The 17985-nt window shown below is 31.7% G+C and overlaps 1 protein-coding gene across 1 annotated transcript in view; it reads right to left on the bottom strand.

Annotated features, from left to right (window-relative positions):
* LOC143064872 (dipeptidase 1-like) overlaps positions 1-16799 on the bottom strand; it is a 42561-nt gene extending 25762 nt beyond the window's left edge. The window contains exons 1-3 of the mRNA XM_076238046.1: positions 16482-16799; positions 8067-8214; positions 1022-1154 (exon numbers count right to left, since the gene is read on the bottom strand). Of these exons, the coding sequence (XP_076094161.1) occupies positions 1022-1154; positions 8067-8214; positions 16482-16756 (556 nt within the window). The 5' untranslated portion in view covers positions 16757-16799. The remainder of the gene's footprint in view (positions 1-1021; positions 1155-8066; positions 8215-16481) is intronic.
* Positions 16800-17985: the final 1186 nt, after the last annotated feature.

The following is a 17985-nucleotide window of genomic DNA, read 5'->3' as shown; positions in this document are numbered from 1 at the left end:
ACGACTCGTCATTGACATAGGGATAAAATAAAAAAGGTATGAAGTTCAAGAGCATTGCGGACCCAAAATTATGAATGTTTTTTTTTTTTTTTTTTTACCAAAAATATAGCAAATATAAGGAATTGTTATAAATATTAATTTTGTTATATGTAAGTTAAAATAATACTTAATATCATTGGTATATGAATATGCACATTTATCACTCTACAATCTGTCGATATCTTGGAATTTCATAAGATCATGTGTTTCACTGACTGTTTATGTCGTCTTTACAGTAAATACATTGGATGTTGGAAGTGTACTGATTGAAGTTAATTCCAGATGCATGATTTTTTCATTAGTTGTTGTTGACTTCGAACAAGCTGTCAGTAACTGCGAGTACTCTCAGATATGTACTTAATGTCTTTTTGTTTGATGGGATGTACAAGTACCCGGCCACGTCCACTCTGTGTTTTTGTTTGATGAAGTTCTATTTGTAATTTTGTATCCATCTGATGAGTTATGTCCTTTTCAACTGATTTTTATAGTTTGTTCTTATGTTTTAACTATTACCGCACTGTCACAGTTTATGGGATGGTTAGGCGCCCGATAGCATGTGTAACCCATCTACATTCTGTACAAGCCTATGCCAAGTCAGAGCATGTTATTCATTAGCTATTTTTTGTTGTGTTTCCGGGCCTTTTATAGCTGACTATGTGGTATGGGCTTTGTCCTTGGTTGAAGGCCACACGGTGACCTGTAGTTAATTTCTGTGTCATTTGTTCTCTTGTGAAGAGTTGTCTCTTTGGCAATCATACCAAATCGTTTTTTTTTTCATATTTATAATTTGATATGGTATAATTTAGTATACTTTGGGTCACAAGCTCTTCACGTATTTCGAACGATCCAGGTAAATTTGAATCTAGAAAAGAGTTCGGATGCATGAAATGTATTGAGTTTTATTCTCACCGTTTTAATATTACATTAAATTGTGAATACAGATTTTAAGTGTTTTGCGTATTCATAAATAAATTGTTGTTACCTTGAGCAGAGGTTACGAATGTAAATGTGTCTGGGTATTTATGGACAAACTTCTTAATGGTATCTAACTGCGCCAGTGACTTGCTAACGGCATCCTTATACTGAGAATCACAAGACACGTAGCATGCCCAAAACTGAAATTTGTTTGCATAATCTTAATTTAAGAATGGTAGATACATATCAATAAAAGTAAAAATTGTCGTATTATATGTAAGGCACATATGTTATATTTTCTAGTAAACGAGATAACATCCCATTAACTGTACATTCGAGAATACAAATCTAGAGTAACTCATTTATAGGAATTTATGCACATGTATAATTTGAATTAGAAAACCATGATCACGGATTGAAACCGTTATCAATGAATAAATTGGTGAGAACAAATAAGAGGAATAAGTTATTTCCACTTCCCTCTAAACAATGAATTTCATTTTTTTAAAGGAATAGTTAAAATATGTTTTAAGTGTCATACAAGTGGAAGGTGTTACCTGTTCCGAGACAGGTTTACGACAACCATTCGTTTCAATAGGAATCGTTTAGAGTCCCAGAGGATGGCGAGCGTAATTACTATACTATATATAAAAATATTAATTTTCGCGAACCATTTAGGTCACGGAAATTCCAAAATATGGCATCAGTAAGGAGAGTTGTGCAAATAATGTGAATACACAGAACCCCCATCCAAATTATCTTTAGCTAAAAGTATTCATCATTTTCTATTTTATATGTACTAACAACATTCCATTTTTCTATAATTTCGATTAAAATATTCCAAAATCTGAGTTAAAAAAAGTCAAATGCCCAAAATAAACATTGTCTGATTGGTTGAAGTACTGTGGCGTCAATGATAAGCATAGCAAGCCTCGATGTAAAGCACACGCTTCACATGAATAAGGAGAGTTTTACAAATAATGTGAATACACAGATCCTCCATCCTATTTATATTTTGCTGAAAATGTTGCAATGTTCATCATTTCTGTTTTGATTCTGCTAACAACATTCCATTTTTTCTTTAATTCCGATTTATATATGTGGAACCCGCAATAAAAATAGATGGCCTCAATGATTTAAACGCAACGCAAAAAATTCCGTTGACCCTGAATTCAACGGATCGATAATAGCATCATCACCATCAACAAAATGTTTACCGTTATCTTTGTGAAATTTCAGTTATATAGTTCTTTAATTAGAGAAATTTTGGTAAGTATTACTTATTAATGTTAAGGTTCTACTGATGTGCTCCTCTAGACCTTTTTGACGGTCCGTTTTATCCCATTTATCTCAATATTATCTCTGATGACAGTAATGTCAACCCGACCTATTCGTGTCAAAAGTGAAAATCGCATCGATTTATTGAACTAATTTCTTCTTAAACTGTGCATGCATTATTTCTGTATTATATGATAACCAATCACATTCACGTTGCATGTTTGCATGAAAATGGTCATGTATTAGTGAATTGTAAGGGCGATGCAACTTGAGGTCAGTGCGCGATCACGTGACATTATTATTTGTAAACAAATTTAAAACATGCTCCCCGCGTAACACGTGTCTGAATTATCCTTTCAAAGTGTTATGAATCTTTCAATCACTATTTTATGAAATATTTCTAGGTTTGCATATCAGTAGTCAAAGTGAATTAAACGTAGTTCTTAGTTGTGTTTTTTTTATATAGAATTAGAAGGTAAATCTACATAAGGGGGTCTCATTGGGGGGGGGGGGTGTGTTCTGATCCCAGATCCCACTTACTGTTTTGTCAGATTCCCATATCCCGCTTACACTATGTACATGAGCAATTTTCATTTTTTTGTCATTTCCGGGGTCCTGCAGAACCCCATTTCCCGTTTTCACGACAGACCTCATTTCCCGTTTTCATGACACAATAATTTGACTTTCACGTTTCACGCTTGCGAAAAATTGTCAATATTGGTCACGCTTAGACCCAATGAGAACCACACACTAGTCAGTATTTAACTTCACCCAAAAAGATGACTCAACTTCCCTCTATATTTAAAACCTGCATACTGATTTAAATAGCATTTGCTCCCCTTGAACACTATTTGGCCCCTTCCGTGTCATTTCCCTTTAAATTTGCTGAAAAGTCATACTTTAAGTCCATTTACAGTAACGGCTAATATTTGATTTTACCATCTTAATTTCAATTTTCATATTGAACACATTTGACCATTCAATATGAGTTCCCATGTATTTTTGTCATATATGAAGGAGGTTTTAGGTCATGTTTTCCTAAACACCTTATTGCTATTTGTCTGTCTGGATTGTTAAAACCACAAAATCAAATATTGATGAATATGCAAGTTTTCAACAATCCCGGAACATTAACAAAGATGTGTGTGAGAGGGTGAAAATTACCCTTCTGATGTACTGATATTTTTAGCACCCCAAGTGAGAATCTAACTCAGGACTTTCAGCACTGTAGCCATCGGTCTTAACCACAAGATCACGAACTCACATTTGATGAACTAATTTCTTCTATATTAACTGTACGTGCATAAATTCTGTATTATTTGATAACCAATCACATTAACGTTGCATGTTTGCATGATAATGGGTTCTGTATGAGTGAAGAGTAGTGTATTGCAAAATTAATGCAAATTGTGACGTCAGTGCGCCTTCACGTGACATAATTATTTGTAACCAAACCGGCTTCTCATGTAATGTAACGGTTTATTTCGTCCTCTGTGATATTTTATCCTGAGGATAATTTGTCCCGGTAATTTTTTTCCAGGCATGGTATTTCATTTCACAGGTTGATTTTTCCCAGAGGAGTGAAAATCTATCAGATTTCTGTGTTATGCGGATAGTATGTACGGGTATATATTTGCCGTATTATATTTCACAGAACCGTGTGAAAAAGAGTCCCATTAACTACTATGTAAGTTACTCTCAATCAATATATACCTGACTATAATTATAAAATGTTTACAAAGGTAAGCAACTGTCTAGGGCCAGGTAAGGGAGGGGAAAAATTAGTATTAGTACTATTTCGCAGAACAATAAACAGATGCATAGACAGACCAAGGGGGTGGGGGAAATTTAGCTTATGACATATATGTAAGAAATCATTGAAGCTTGATGGGAGTGGGCAACCCTCTGGTCCATCAGAGCCCCCACACCTTTTTGAAAAGTTCTGGATCTGCCACTGAGATTTGCAGGTTTTCTTAGTAAAGATACCTTAAAATATCACAAACTGTGTGCTTTCCAGACCATAGTTTACATTTTTTTTCATATTTTGCCGTGTCAAAATGACCTAAATTTAAAGGACAGTATATAGACCCAAAAATGGTATATCACATTCTACACATCAAGATTTTAGCAGGAAAGACTGCCATTGGAGTTTTTAACCATTGTGACTTTTTAATTTGATCTACTCCACTAATTAAAGTCGTTGAAGTAGAATATTTAATGTAGGTTTGTCCACATTTTGGTATATATTAATACATGTTTAGAAATAATGTTGAGCCTGTTCCTAGATGCCTGTTATAGACTTCAATATTTATTGTTTATTGAAAATAAATGGAATCAATTCTTTCAGAAAAGTTTAATTCTATGGAAATGTATCCCCCCTTTTATAAGTTGAAAAGGCTACATAGAGGTCAATATACAGTCTCCAACAGAAAACCAAAAAAGGAAAAATAAAGTGGATTTTGGAGAATTATTAAATGTACATGCATTTGAAATATTTAAGATATATTGTTTCAATTTTTTTAGTTCTAGGTTCCACATAACTACCATTTTAGAAAACGATTTCAATGCTAAGTCTATTAGAGGGATATTTGATTTTCATTGGTTGTAAATATGGAATCTTATTCAGTGGCAAAGGAAATAGACACTGACAAGTCTTAGATAACATTTTATATAGTTTTGAATTTTTCTTCGTCAGTTGACTAAAATTAGATGGAGGTGTGTTCTAATTTCCAACAGAGGAGCAATCAACCTATATCAATATGTGCATGAAGCAAATTGATAGTTGCTAGATACTGAATGATTATATCCACAATAAAGGTTTAACCTGTGCATATATACTTAAAACAAGATAAAAAAAGTCATGTCTTTTTCAGGACTTCTGAATCCAATCATGTAGTATGGAATGTTATTGAGATATGGTTTGGGTGGATGGATGGTCATGAAGGACCTGTAGTACAAAGTATATCACTGGATTTAGCTCTTTGTCTAAGTGTATTATTAAAGTACTTTGCTTTGAGCTCAGTTCATTGTTATGCAATTCATTCTTTGTGAAATTAAGATTTGACAGACAACTCTAATGGACAAGGATTTGTCAAAGTAGTATCATCTCTATGTACAATGTAAGTATTCAGGAGATAAAAGCATTCTATTTTGATTTGAACCATACATTTTATAAAAAAAAGTGGGAACAAATTTACCGGACAATGCTACTCCCACTACTAGCAATATGATGCTAGGTTGTTTTAATACATCTGTATTGCCTGCTGATGACTCGGCCCTGAGTGTAAACGGTCCTTCAATTAGGAGGGAAAAAAATTATAAGGCCTATCCAGTCTAAGGGAGCTACCATTTGATTTTTATGGGGGGAGCTAGGATGAAATTTGAAAAAAAAGGCAGGACAGGATTTTGAGTAAAAAAAAAAGGCAGGATGAGTAACTTGGCAAAAAAAAAAAAAGGCAGGATGACAATTGTTGTAAAAAAGTCAGGATAAGCTAAGAAAAAAAGAGGCAGGACCGAATAGACTGAAAAATAAAAAGGCAGGACAGAGATTACAACTAAAAAAAAAGGCAGGACAAAATTTTTCATCCTAGCCCCCCCCCCCCCCCCCCCCCCCCCCCCCATAAAAATCAAATGGTAGCTCCCTAATCGATTTCTAAAACTATACTTCATTGCACATGTTCAACATTTTTATACAACCACAAAAAATTTGGGGTCGTAAATTGGTATCCTGTCCGAAAGATGGTTTCTGGATAATAACTTTATTATAAGTCAACAGAAATCAACAAAATTATAACACAACGTTTATAACCACAAAAGGAAGCTTGGGATTGATTTTGGGGGTTATGGTCCCTAAGGTTTAGGAATAAGGGGTACAAAGGTGCCCAAAACAAGCTTTAATCTAGTGTCGGTTTAAAAAGTTGTGTATAAGTATTTCAATTGTTCTGAAATTGTACCACAATGTTTAATACCATAAGTAGAAGGTTCGGATATATTGTGTGGGTTATGGGACAAACAGTCTAATAATTACGGACCAAAAACAAACATTTTTGTAAATTCAAGACCCTTAATTGGAGTTTGTCCAGAATGGTTCTTGAATTACCTAATACCAATGCTTTATGAAATCTTCTTTGAAAATTGGAGTTATCTTTCTTTGTTCAGTCAACTTAAATCAATTATACAATATACAATGCAATATTCACTTTATTACCAACTGATAAATTAAAGCAGTCATTAATAACCATTCAGTGATTGCAAGCACTTTCTAGGGTATGCCCTTTTACAAATGGAAAAATTATACATTTTTTTAGTTTCTGATCTCTTAACTGAAGTTTGTCTCCTCTAAATGTTTCTCATTTCAGAAATTAAAAAGAAAATTTCTTTAGATATTTTTGTTTGAAAGGATTAATATTCAGCAGCATAGTGAATTGCTCCTAACACAAAAGCAAAACAAATATTTAAGTTCATTAGACCACATTCATTCTGTGTCAGAAACCTAAGCTGTGTCATCTATTTAATCACAATTCAAACTCAGAGCTGTTTCCAGCTTGAATGTTGTGTCAATACTAGCCCCAACTGTTCAGGCTTCGACCTCTGCAGTCGTATAAAGCTGGGCTCTGCGGAGCATCTGGTCCATTCATTTGTTTATTTTTCAATTTGTGTGAATTAACATAGTTACAGTAAATGCTAATTACTGCACTTTCATACCACAACATATATTGTATTGGTACATGTATCACTCAAATGTGTATCCATATAACAAAAAAAATGAAAAGGAATAATTTTGCATTACCTTTTGAATACTATGACTTTTTAGATATGTAGACATATTAAGACTCATTAGTAGATGTTGATAATATTGGCTTAAAATGCTTGAAATTCTATCAGATTAGTTTTGGAGCAGTTATGAGTTTTGAAATTAGAAAGATCATATCATATGCAACAAGTGTAGTAAGTTTCAAGTTGATTGGAATTCAGCTTCATCAAAAACTACTTTGACCAAAAACTTTAACCTGAAACTCCCACTTCCATTTTCTATGTTCAATGGACCGTGAAATTAGGGTCAAAAGTCTAATTTGGCTTTAAAATTAGAAAGATCATATCATAATGAACATGTGTACTAAGTTTCGAGTTGATTGGACTTCAGCTTCATCAAAAACTACCTTGACCAAAAACTTTAACCTAAAGCGGGACAAACGAACGAACGGACCCACAGACCAGAAAACATAATGCCTATCTACTATTGTAGGTGGGGGCATAAAAAATTTAATAAATAACACTCATAATGCTCAGATTGGTTGTCATCGTGCAACATAGTTAATAACACCATATAGAAAAAACATAGAACTCATTTTGTCATAAGACACTGTCAAACATCCATACATACTATCCACACTCATCTGTGTCCACACTTGTTAAATAAAAAAATATATATATTTATATTAAGTTTAAACATATTTATCTTTAGTGGATTGGGAAACAAGTTTTGCAACTGATATTAATCCCTTTCCACTTTGTTGGTGCGAGTGCTGCATTGTAGCGGCATTAGCCTGCTCGTTTTCGAAATCTACAAGGGTGTCTTTAACGTGCAAAAGATATGCCTCTCTCTTAACACGGGTCAACCATTTATCGTCCCCTTCATTCCTAAAGACCATACTAGCAAATGGTGTCTAAGACAACTATACAACCCAAATAATTTGGTCTCTTCCAGAATCGATCCTCCTACTTAAAAGTTAATGAAGTAATCGTAGGAATATCAAGACTGAATTATATTAACTATACAACTATAATGTTACAAGTTAGCTATAATAGCAGCTATTTAGGTAACGAAATCCAACCTGTGCTGAGAGTTTTCCTTTTCTTATTCTTGGAATGTCTGTGTGTGTGACTTTTCCTTTCCATATTTCCTTCAAATTGTCCTTCAGGTCGATGTTGTAAACAGAGTTGTTTTCATTTTTATAAAACTGCCAAGCCAAATCGTTGTGTCTGATAAAACATAAACATGATCATTATGAAATAAACACTGTTATTCAGTGGCAGCTATATAAGATATGATACAGTTAAACTGAAAACCAGTGTCTACAGTGGCGGATCCAGGGGTTGGGGTTCCGGGGGTTGGAACCCTCCCCCTTTTTATGTAAAAATTGACAAAATCTAATAATGCATATGTTAGGACTGGATTAGACCTCAGTTATTCACGATACACAAAAATACACCTGTATATACATTTGATCCGGGGTATTTTAAATAGATATATCATGTTAAGGAGGGGTATTTGCGAAAAATACCAGTCGAGAGAACTTTTAAGTTCGCGAGCCGTAATGCGAGGGAAATTCATTTTCAAGACTGGTATTTTTCGCAAATACCCCTGAAGAACATGCTATATCTGTTTAATTACACCGAATGTTAACTTTCAAAAACGCATTGATGATCATCCATTCGGATAGAGTATTTTTTGGCAAATACCACGGCAGAAAGGGTAAAAAAGGCGTATCCTTTTTGCATATACCCCGGCGGCGTTAAAAAATGAACGATATTCATTTGATAACAGTAAATTGGTGAAAAATACACTGGCTATCAACCAATCAAAACCCAGGATTCTTACATTAGGTGTAATTAACAAAAGAATATTTAAAAATTTTCATCTGTAAGTTTTGATAAAATTGAGAATGGATTCTATCAGTTAACACAAATTTCAAGGATATCAATTTCACAACAATACAAACAACTCTAAACTCACCGAACATTATATTCAAATTTGCAATAAAATTTATTCAAAATTTGTCTTAATGGAAGCTTTTAGTAGGTATTTTTAATTTGCCAGTTTATGATACAACACTAGTAAAACATCATCAGTATTTATGTACTAGTACTTACCAAAAAAGAGAAACACACAATAAGGCATGTTAACCTTCTTCACAAATACTTTTAAAGGAAAATTAAATATAATTCAATTATATCTAGAGGAATTAAAAGAACTATCTGAAAACAGTTTTAGATTTGGACATGTTTAATGTACTTTCAAACTACATGTGTATATCATTTTTAACAGACTATGCCGGAAGTAATCTGCCATGTAAAAATATCTTATGACTTTTTTTGGGACTTAAAGATAAATGTCTAAATCTTTCTGATCTTTTGGTTTACTTATATATATGGATATTTTAGGATTTGGACTCCTAGATTAATTCATCACATATCTTTACGTCTATCGACTTATTTTCACTGACTGATAAATACTATTATTTCTTATGCAGCAAAAATACTTCAATCTGATTGGTTGACTACCCCGGTGTAAATAACACCCCACCCTTGTTCACCCGGGGATAAATACAATTTTGCCAAAATTTTAAAAAAATGAAATTTTGCCAAAAAAAAGATTAAAAAATAAAATTTTCACAAAATAAAGAAAAAAAGAATTAGAAAAAAAATAATAAGAAGAAAATGCTAAAAAAAAAAATGAAATTTAAAAAATATTTTTTTTTTTTTTTGTAAACTCAAAAGAACACAAAAATTTTTCTGAATTTTTCCAAAAATAAAGTAAAAAAGTGTTTGACAATGTGCAGCAACATGGACATTGAAATAATATTACGCTGGAAATTTTTCATTACCATTTTTACAATTTTACGGGGCGCACTACGTTTGCGCGCATTTGGGGATTAAAATATTTTACGTTTGCGCGCAGCTATTGATTACATTTGCGCGCATTCATTTTACAGGTAATCTCAGGTAAAAATAATAATTCATATATATTAAATTATAAATGACTATACTTTATTGGTATTTTCATAATAGATATGACTATCAATTATTAATTTTGAAAATAGTTTGTTAATTCAAATTATATATTGTTCATATTGAATTCTAAATTACGTCCTGGTTTCAAAATGAGTAAAGGTATTGTTCATAAGAAATAAATTCGTTATCTTGGTGTAATCAGGGGTGTACGGAATTTTACACCGTTGTTGAAAATTCATACACCCATTCGGGTGCGCCTCAGGGTGTATGAATTTTCAACAACGGTGTAAAATTCTGTACACCCCTGACTACACCAAGATAACCTGTAAAACTTTTTACTGTTTTCTGATGTTCTTATCAACTTTCTGTTTAATTTCTAATTAAATGAGGTTGGATTTAAAAACTGCATCTAAAGATCTGTTTATACTGTAAATTAGTTTGTCCTTTTCCAGCCAACGGACGTTATATCAATGAGTATCCTACTTTCTACTCCAGTCAGTCCACGACTTAATCAAGTTACGGTATCCTTTTATTTTTACTTGTTTACGAATAATGCTTCTTATTTTAAAGAAGCACATTAGTCTTTATTCGGTGAAATTGGGGGGAAATCTTTATTCAGTTAACGTAACTATTACAAATATAAAACCAAAGTAGAGATACGCAAGAAGCATTTTTCAAAATAGTTGGATACATAAGTCAATTAGATACTTTAAATGAGATTGAAGGATATTCAAATATAATAACCCTTTAACATCGTCAATTTGTATGCATGGATGTGAATAATATACATTGTACCTTGAATAAATTGTGAGTTAAGTAGAATTCATGAGGTTTTATTGATCAAATAATGTTTACACTGATATACAAAAATCTTTTACTAACAGAAACGGACCAAAACACATAGTTAGTGTTGAAGTGATACTAGTGATAAATTGTAATTTATCAGATTAAATCAAATATTTTAGAAAACGGGATATACATTAGTGAGAGGTTTAGCTAGCTATAAAACCTGGGTTAATGCATCATTTTCTTCATAAGAAAATGCCTGTACCAAGTCAGGAATATGACAGTTGTTATCCATTTGTTTGATGTGTTTGAGCTTTTGATTTTGACATTTGATTAGGGATTTTTCGTTTAGAATTTTCCCCAATTCAGTATTTTTGTAATTTTGCTTTTAAATGACCCGTATAATTCTTTCATTGTCAATACTACACTAAAATGTATTCTATGTTTACTATATAAAACATAAATTGACAAGGCCTTATTTACTTTTTTACTGAAATTTGCAAGGTCTTGGTTCAAAACCACACAATCATCGCATATATAGCATAGGATTCTCAAACTGGTTAAAACAATAGTCGAATTGAACCATGAGCACATCTTTTCTGTCTTTCTCAAAATATGTTCACCGTAGAAAGATGTCCCCTTGCAGTTTTAACAATTAAAAGGATGCTCCTTCAGAAAGAATTATTTAATGCAGATGTTATAATTGTACATCTCAATTCACTAGATTCATATCATTCGGCATATAGAAAATAACCGACATACTGTGCGCGAAAATCAAATGATTCTAAAACTTAAAGGAAAGAATTTGTAAAGAATACATAACTGAAAATCCTTGATAAATGTATTCTCAATTCAATGAATTTTGGACAAATCGATTTAAATTCTTAAAATTGTACTCAATAGGAAACGCAGTGAGGTGAGAGTTTGTAACTTTAAACACAAAAAAGAGTGCTATTCCTTTGCCTGCATGTATTTGTTCAGGAGCATGTGCAGTAATTCTTTGTAATAAACTGAAACACCACATTCTTCTTTTGTGGCTTCATAAAAGATTGGATTACATTTTTTTGTCAATGGTACTTATTGCGTGAACCCCTGAGGGTTCACGCATATTTATTAGTTAGAAATATGGTCTATGGAGGAATATTCGGAAACTTTCTTTTTGTTCATTCGAAACATTTTTTTCTTCTTATCTGTATTAGCATCCTGCAATTAAGAGCACCTCCATACGGGGTATTCAATATATTTAAAACATGGCAATAAAGAACTTTACACTGATTGCTTACTCACTTATATGCTATATATATGATAATAAAATATATAGTTGAAAATCTATATAGAAAAAAACGAAATAGTTATCCATACGTATACTTTTTAAAGAATAATAATGATTCAAAACATGGACACATGTACCTCAGTCTTCCAAACATTCATATAAGTCATTTAGAAATAATTAATGAGGCATTGCGAACTGGTCAACTAGTATGATACAATGTACATTAAAATTTTAATGTTCCTTACGACCGATCATCAATAAATTAAGAACATACAGAAAATTAAAAAAAGAAAACAAATTAGAAATTTTTTTTTATTAATAGATTTAGATAGATACATGATATCAAATTTTATAAAAATAAGAATGAGTAATAGTTATCTAAATATTGAACAGGGTAGACACCGTAAATTACCGTTGGAAAAAAGATTATGTCCTCTCTGTAAAAAGGATGTAGAAGATGAATATCATTTTACTTTAAAATGTCAAATTTTAGAAAAATGTAGGCAAAATCTTTTTCAAGAAGTAGAGAATATAGTTCCAGATTTCACAAAAATGTCTGATGAGGAAAAATTTGTATTTATGTTTACTTTTAATGAGTATGACGTAACTAAAATTATTGTCAAGGGAGTTAATGACTTGTATGTATTAAGAAACAGCCTAGTTGATAAGAAAAACTAGTGGATGTAAAATAAATTATGACTATTTTATATTTTCTTATAGTATTTGTAATGATATATTTTATAACAATTGCATTAATATGAATGTTTGTACTTGTACTTTCAAATTTGCAAAGGTATCACCTCCTCCAAAACATTTAAATATATAGTCTTATAAGAATATGAATGTTGTTTAAATTTAGATATTATATGTTTGTAATGATTGTCATGTTTGTCTTGGTAACAATCCAATATTTTGATTTTACACCAATAAAATGATTTTATTTGATTTGATTCAATAGGTGTTACTTTCCCACGAGATGGATTGAGATTGAGAAATTATTTGACCTAATATAAAACCATTATTGAAGAGGCATAACTTTAGAATTGAATTCTAGATACAACGGATTTCATTAATAAAATAGAGTTACACACAAGATAAAAAGGGAATGCTTTCTTATTGCCTATGATGTAACGTAAATGTACACAAATATGATCATGGTTAATTTAAAAGAAACGGTTATCAATGCAGTAGAATTAATTGATGCACAAGAATATCCTTTAAAGATTCCCAACAAAAAAAGGTTTAACTGCATTTGTGAAATTATTTCTAAGGAACAATGAATTTGGGTTTAATGGACAGTTATACAAACAAGTTATAAGAGCGTCCATAGGTGGTATATTTTCACCACTATACACATATATGCGTCAAATTAATGGCAATTTTTTATGCCAAACAACGATAATAAGCAAACAAAAAAACAGGCTCCTGATTTCGGACAGGTATATTAAGTATACATGTATAAGCAGCAAATTAAATGTATTTGCTGGATCCAAACCCAATGGCCATTTCTTATGTGGAACAGGGTTTAACGGCATGCACAAAAAAATGATAAGTAAGTTGCTTTTGTCTTATTGGTAGGAATAAACATTCCATATTCTATGAAGCAAAATAATCGTACTTTACCGTTTAATCCCGCTACAAATGTTTGCACCTGTCCTTAGTCAGAAATCTGATGTACAATAGTTGTCGTCTGTTTATGTAGTTCATACGTGTTTCTCGTTTCTCGTTTTTAATATAGACCGTTAGTTTCCCCATTAGAATGGTTTTATACTAGTATTTTTGGGGGCCCTTTATAGCTTGCTGTTCGGTGTGAGCAAAGACTCTGTGTTAAATGCCGTACCTTGACCTATCATGGTTGACTTTGATAAATTGTTACTTGAATGGAGAGTTGTCTCATTGGCACTCATACCACATCTTCCTATATCTATCTAATATGGTTTTTTTTCACAGAAAAGTAAAGTAAAATGGCTGTTGGACTTAGGTGAAATATTACCTATACCAATAAGAACCCTAGAAGTGTCATCCATTGGTAGTATTTTGACCTTTTACGTTGGTAAAAATTAATATCGAAATAAAAACATTAATTATCTCCTCACTTTATATTTAACACCAGTCCACTCTCAACATACCCAAATTGTCCTGATTTACATTAAAAAGAAAATATTATCCTCCACACAGTACGGGGCGCCGAATGGGACTCTTGTGGTTTTGTACAAAATTCAATTCTGTCATAACAAAATCATTTTTGTCTTACAAAACTATGTGCTACAGACTTGTTTTGTGAGAACTTCAATTTTGTGATGACAAAATTCATTTGTGTAGACAAAATTCATTTTTGTCATGACAAAATTCATTTTTGTAGACAAAATTCATATTTGTCATGACAAAAGTCAATTTTGTCTAAAAGGTATGCAAATATAAACATATTTGCATACAAAATTGACTTTTGTTACCTGATATGGAAATTAAATCACAAAAGTCAATTGTGTGAGGTAAGATTCAATTTTGTGAGACAAAATTGACTTTTGTGAGACAAAATTAACTTTTGTGAGACAAAATTGACTTTTGTGAGACAAAATTGACTTTTGTGAGACAAAATTCAATTTTGTCAATTTTGTTGAGACAAAAGTCAATTTTGTTAATTTTGTTGAGGCAAAAGTCAATTCTGCCAATTTTGTTGAGACAAAAATCAATTTTGTTGAGACAAAAGTCAATTTTGTTGAGACAAAAGTCAATTTTGTTAATTTTGTTGAGACAAAAGTCAATTTTGTCAATTTTGTTGAGACAAAAGTCAATTTTGTGACGACAAAATTCATTTTTGTGACGACAAAATTCAATTTTGTAACAACAAAATTGACTTTTATGTGACAAAATTGACTTTCGTGAGACAAAAATCAATTTTGTTGAGACAAAATTCAATTTTGTCAATTTTGTTGAGACAAAAGTCAATTTTGTCAATTTTGTTGAGACAAAAGTCAATTTTGTCAATTTTGTTGAGACAAAATTCAATTTTGTCAATTTTGTCAATTTTGTTGAGACAAAATTCATTTTTGTCAATTTTGTGTAACAAAAGTCGATTTTGTATGCAAATTAGTTCACAGAAACCAAACTAAACTAATTTGAATACAAAATTGACTTTTGTCGCCCAATTTTCAAATTAGGTAACAAAATTCAAGTCTGTGTAACAAAAATGAATTTTGTCATGACAAAAGTGACTTTTGTCCGCTGATAGATAATTTTGTATGACAAAATTTTAAATTTGTAGTATGATACAAATTTTGTTAAACTGAACTTATTTTTGTTGAACAAAAGTCACTTTTGTCCGTACAAAATTGAATTTTGAGTACAAAACCTCAAGAGTCCCATTCGGCGCCCCGTACACAGATGATAATGAAAACACTGAGGTATAATTTACAATTCAGTTGAAATAAGATTTGCATAAAAAAAAAGTTCTAAGGTTCACGTATTGACTCTTTTTCTAAAAAAGCAACTTGTTTGTTTTGTTTATTCGTATTACATATGTATTTTTTTTTTTTATAATTTAATATCAATCCTATAGTTGAAATTTAATAGAATGTCCCATCCCCCTTTTTTCAAGCCTCATTTACCGTAACTGTCACATGATTATCATCTATTTAGTATGTAAATATATGCGTATAATTTTGAAGTCATCTTATTATCATACAAACGACATCACAGTGTCATTATTCATTTGGATGTGAACAACAACAAATAAATTTACACCCTATAACCGTAAAACAAGTAGAGTACACATTTATGTTTACAACATGATCCAGGATATGTTTCAGTATTTTTTTTAAATTTTCAATTATGTACAAAATCGTCGCTAATCTGACTAAAAAGGATAAATTTTATTTTACTTGTTTCCTAGATTCCATTACCAATTTGAACTGTTTAAATTTGCTGTTCTTGAATTTCAAATCATATCTTTATTTTGAATTTGATGATTTCCTTTGGTACGTATTTACAAATTGAAAGCGGCAAATGCATGTAGATTAAAGAACGTCCTGATGGGCGTCTGCTCGTGTTAAATTAACCAACAAAACCAAAAACAAAACAACCACGCAAACTACGTAAACCAATAATGCTTAGAAAGAGTCCAGCTCTACCTCCAGGCATTGAAAAAATATGATTTAAAAGAAAAAAATTGTCACAGATTTTTCTCTTTTCAAGTTATGTGAATTATATACTTATTTGGCCTTTTGTGACATTCATTGTGTCCTTCTTTTTTTCTTGTAAAATTCCAATGAATCTCACCTTTTTTTTTATTGTAATGCTAATCATTATTTACAACCATTTTCTATGCCGATGATTGTCAGCCAATTCCCTCTTCTCCGGCGGATAGTAGATTTGTCCTCAGTTTGCGAAATGTCATCAAAACATGTATGTAAAAAAAACCAACAGCTGATATAATTGTATTAAAGCAATAACTTACCCATCTATCAGAGGATAACTATCAAGAACACAGTTTGCTATATCCAAATTGGGCGTGGCCGATCCGGGGTTAGTAACACAGTCAGGTGTGTGTAACCCGCCGGATGATCCTCGATCTGGACTCACAGTGTCTGAATCATTTGTTGCTAAAACAATAATAGTTATAAGCAATGCAAAAATAATGACGGCGACTATTCCTACTGCTAACTTGGTTCTATTTTTAGAAAGATTATCAAAGCTTCCACCTCCCATCCTGTCAACTTTGTAGCTGGTCATATTTCAATTTACCAGCTTTCAACCTATGACTGTTTATTACACATCTATACCGTACTATGTCAAGTAAACCATAAACTTGTAAATTTTATTGTGTCTTCGTTCACAAAATTTCTACGCGACGTTTAAATTGTGGTTGACAACACTTTCTAGAGGGAAGTTTTTGGACAGTTTCATTTTTGGGATTTACTTGCGAGTTTTTGCTTCAATCAAGTAATTTCACTTAGCGGCCACTGATCTTCCTGAACATGTCTGGAATTTTCATATTTGTTTTTGACAACCAGATGATCTGTATATGAATACTGAAATCATACAAATTATCAAAATACCATTGATGAATTTTACCAATTAAAGAAAAAAACAGAACTCTATAAGAATGCATTTTTTGGATAAATATGAAATAGGAGATCATTTGTTTTTTTTACTGGAAAACTGGACAAAAGTCTTTGATTATTATTATGTAAAAAAGTCATTCACAAGTTCCATCATCAAGGTTTTTTTAGGACCAAAAACTTTTAACTGATAGAACTTTAAATGACTAATTTCCAAGGATTGAAAAGGGCTGTCCGAAAGAAGTCTACCAGTGGTCTTTCAATGTTACACAAGCAGTTTAATAGTTATACAATTGGTATTGGCACATAACGGCAATCTTGATTGATTTGGTTTATACTATAATATTCATTTATTTGTGACTTACACACTGGACTTTGTATGAATGTAAAAAGGTGAATGCTCAAAGGACTTTACGGTAGACCCGTGTCATAATGACATTTTCTCTCTATTCGAAGTTTCTTTCATAGTAAAATAGATACATGATACCCGAAGTAATATAATACCTCCTATCGTTTAATAACCTAAATTCAAATATTCAGAGACACGGGTTTGTTTACCGTGAACTTTAAATATTATGAAATTATCATTGAAAAACTGTCTGTCCACTATATATGATCCTTATCTTCATAATTAACTGACTTTAAATTATAACAGCATTCTACAGACAACAACTTTTATCATTTCACCCAAATTTACAAAAAAAGGTTTTAAACGTGCATTCGAGATGATTCTGCTATATGGTATATGGTACAATATTCGGTATAGAGGTTGTGAAATATAAAATTATTTACAGCAATATTAAAAAAAAAAAAGAATCACATAGCCCCAAACTTAATTTTAGGAACCTTGTTATCGGACGATTGCAGTCTTGATCCTTGAATTTTATAAACGAATTAAAC

This window comes from Mytilus galloprovincialis, chromosome 2, assembly GCF_965363235.1.
Source record: "Mytilus galloprovincialis chromosome 2, xbMytGall1.hap1.1, whole genome shotgun sequence".
Taxonomy (NCBI): Eukaryota; Metazoa; Mollusca; class Bivalvia; order Mytilida; family Mytilidae; genus Mytilus; species Mytilus galloprovincialis.
Note: the sequence above shows the minus strand (reverse complement) of the source record. Positions and strands in the feature narration are given on the sequence as shown.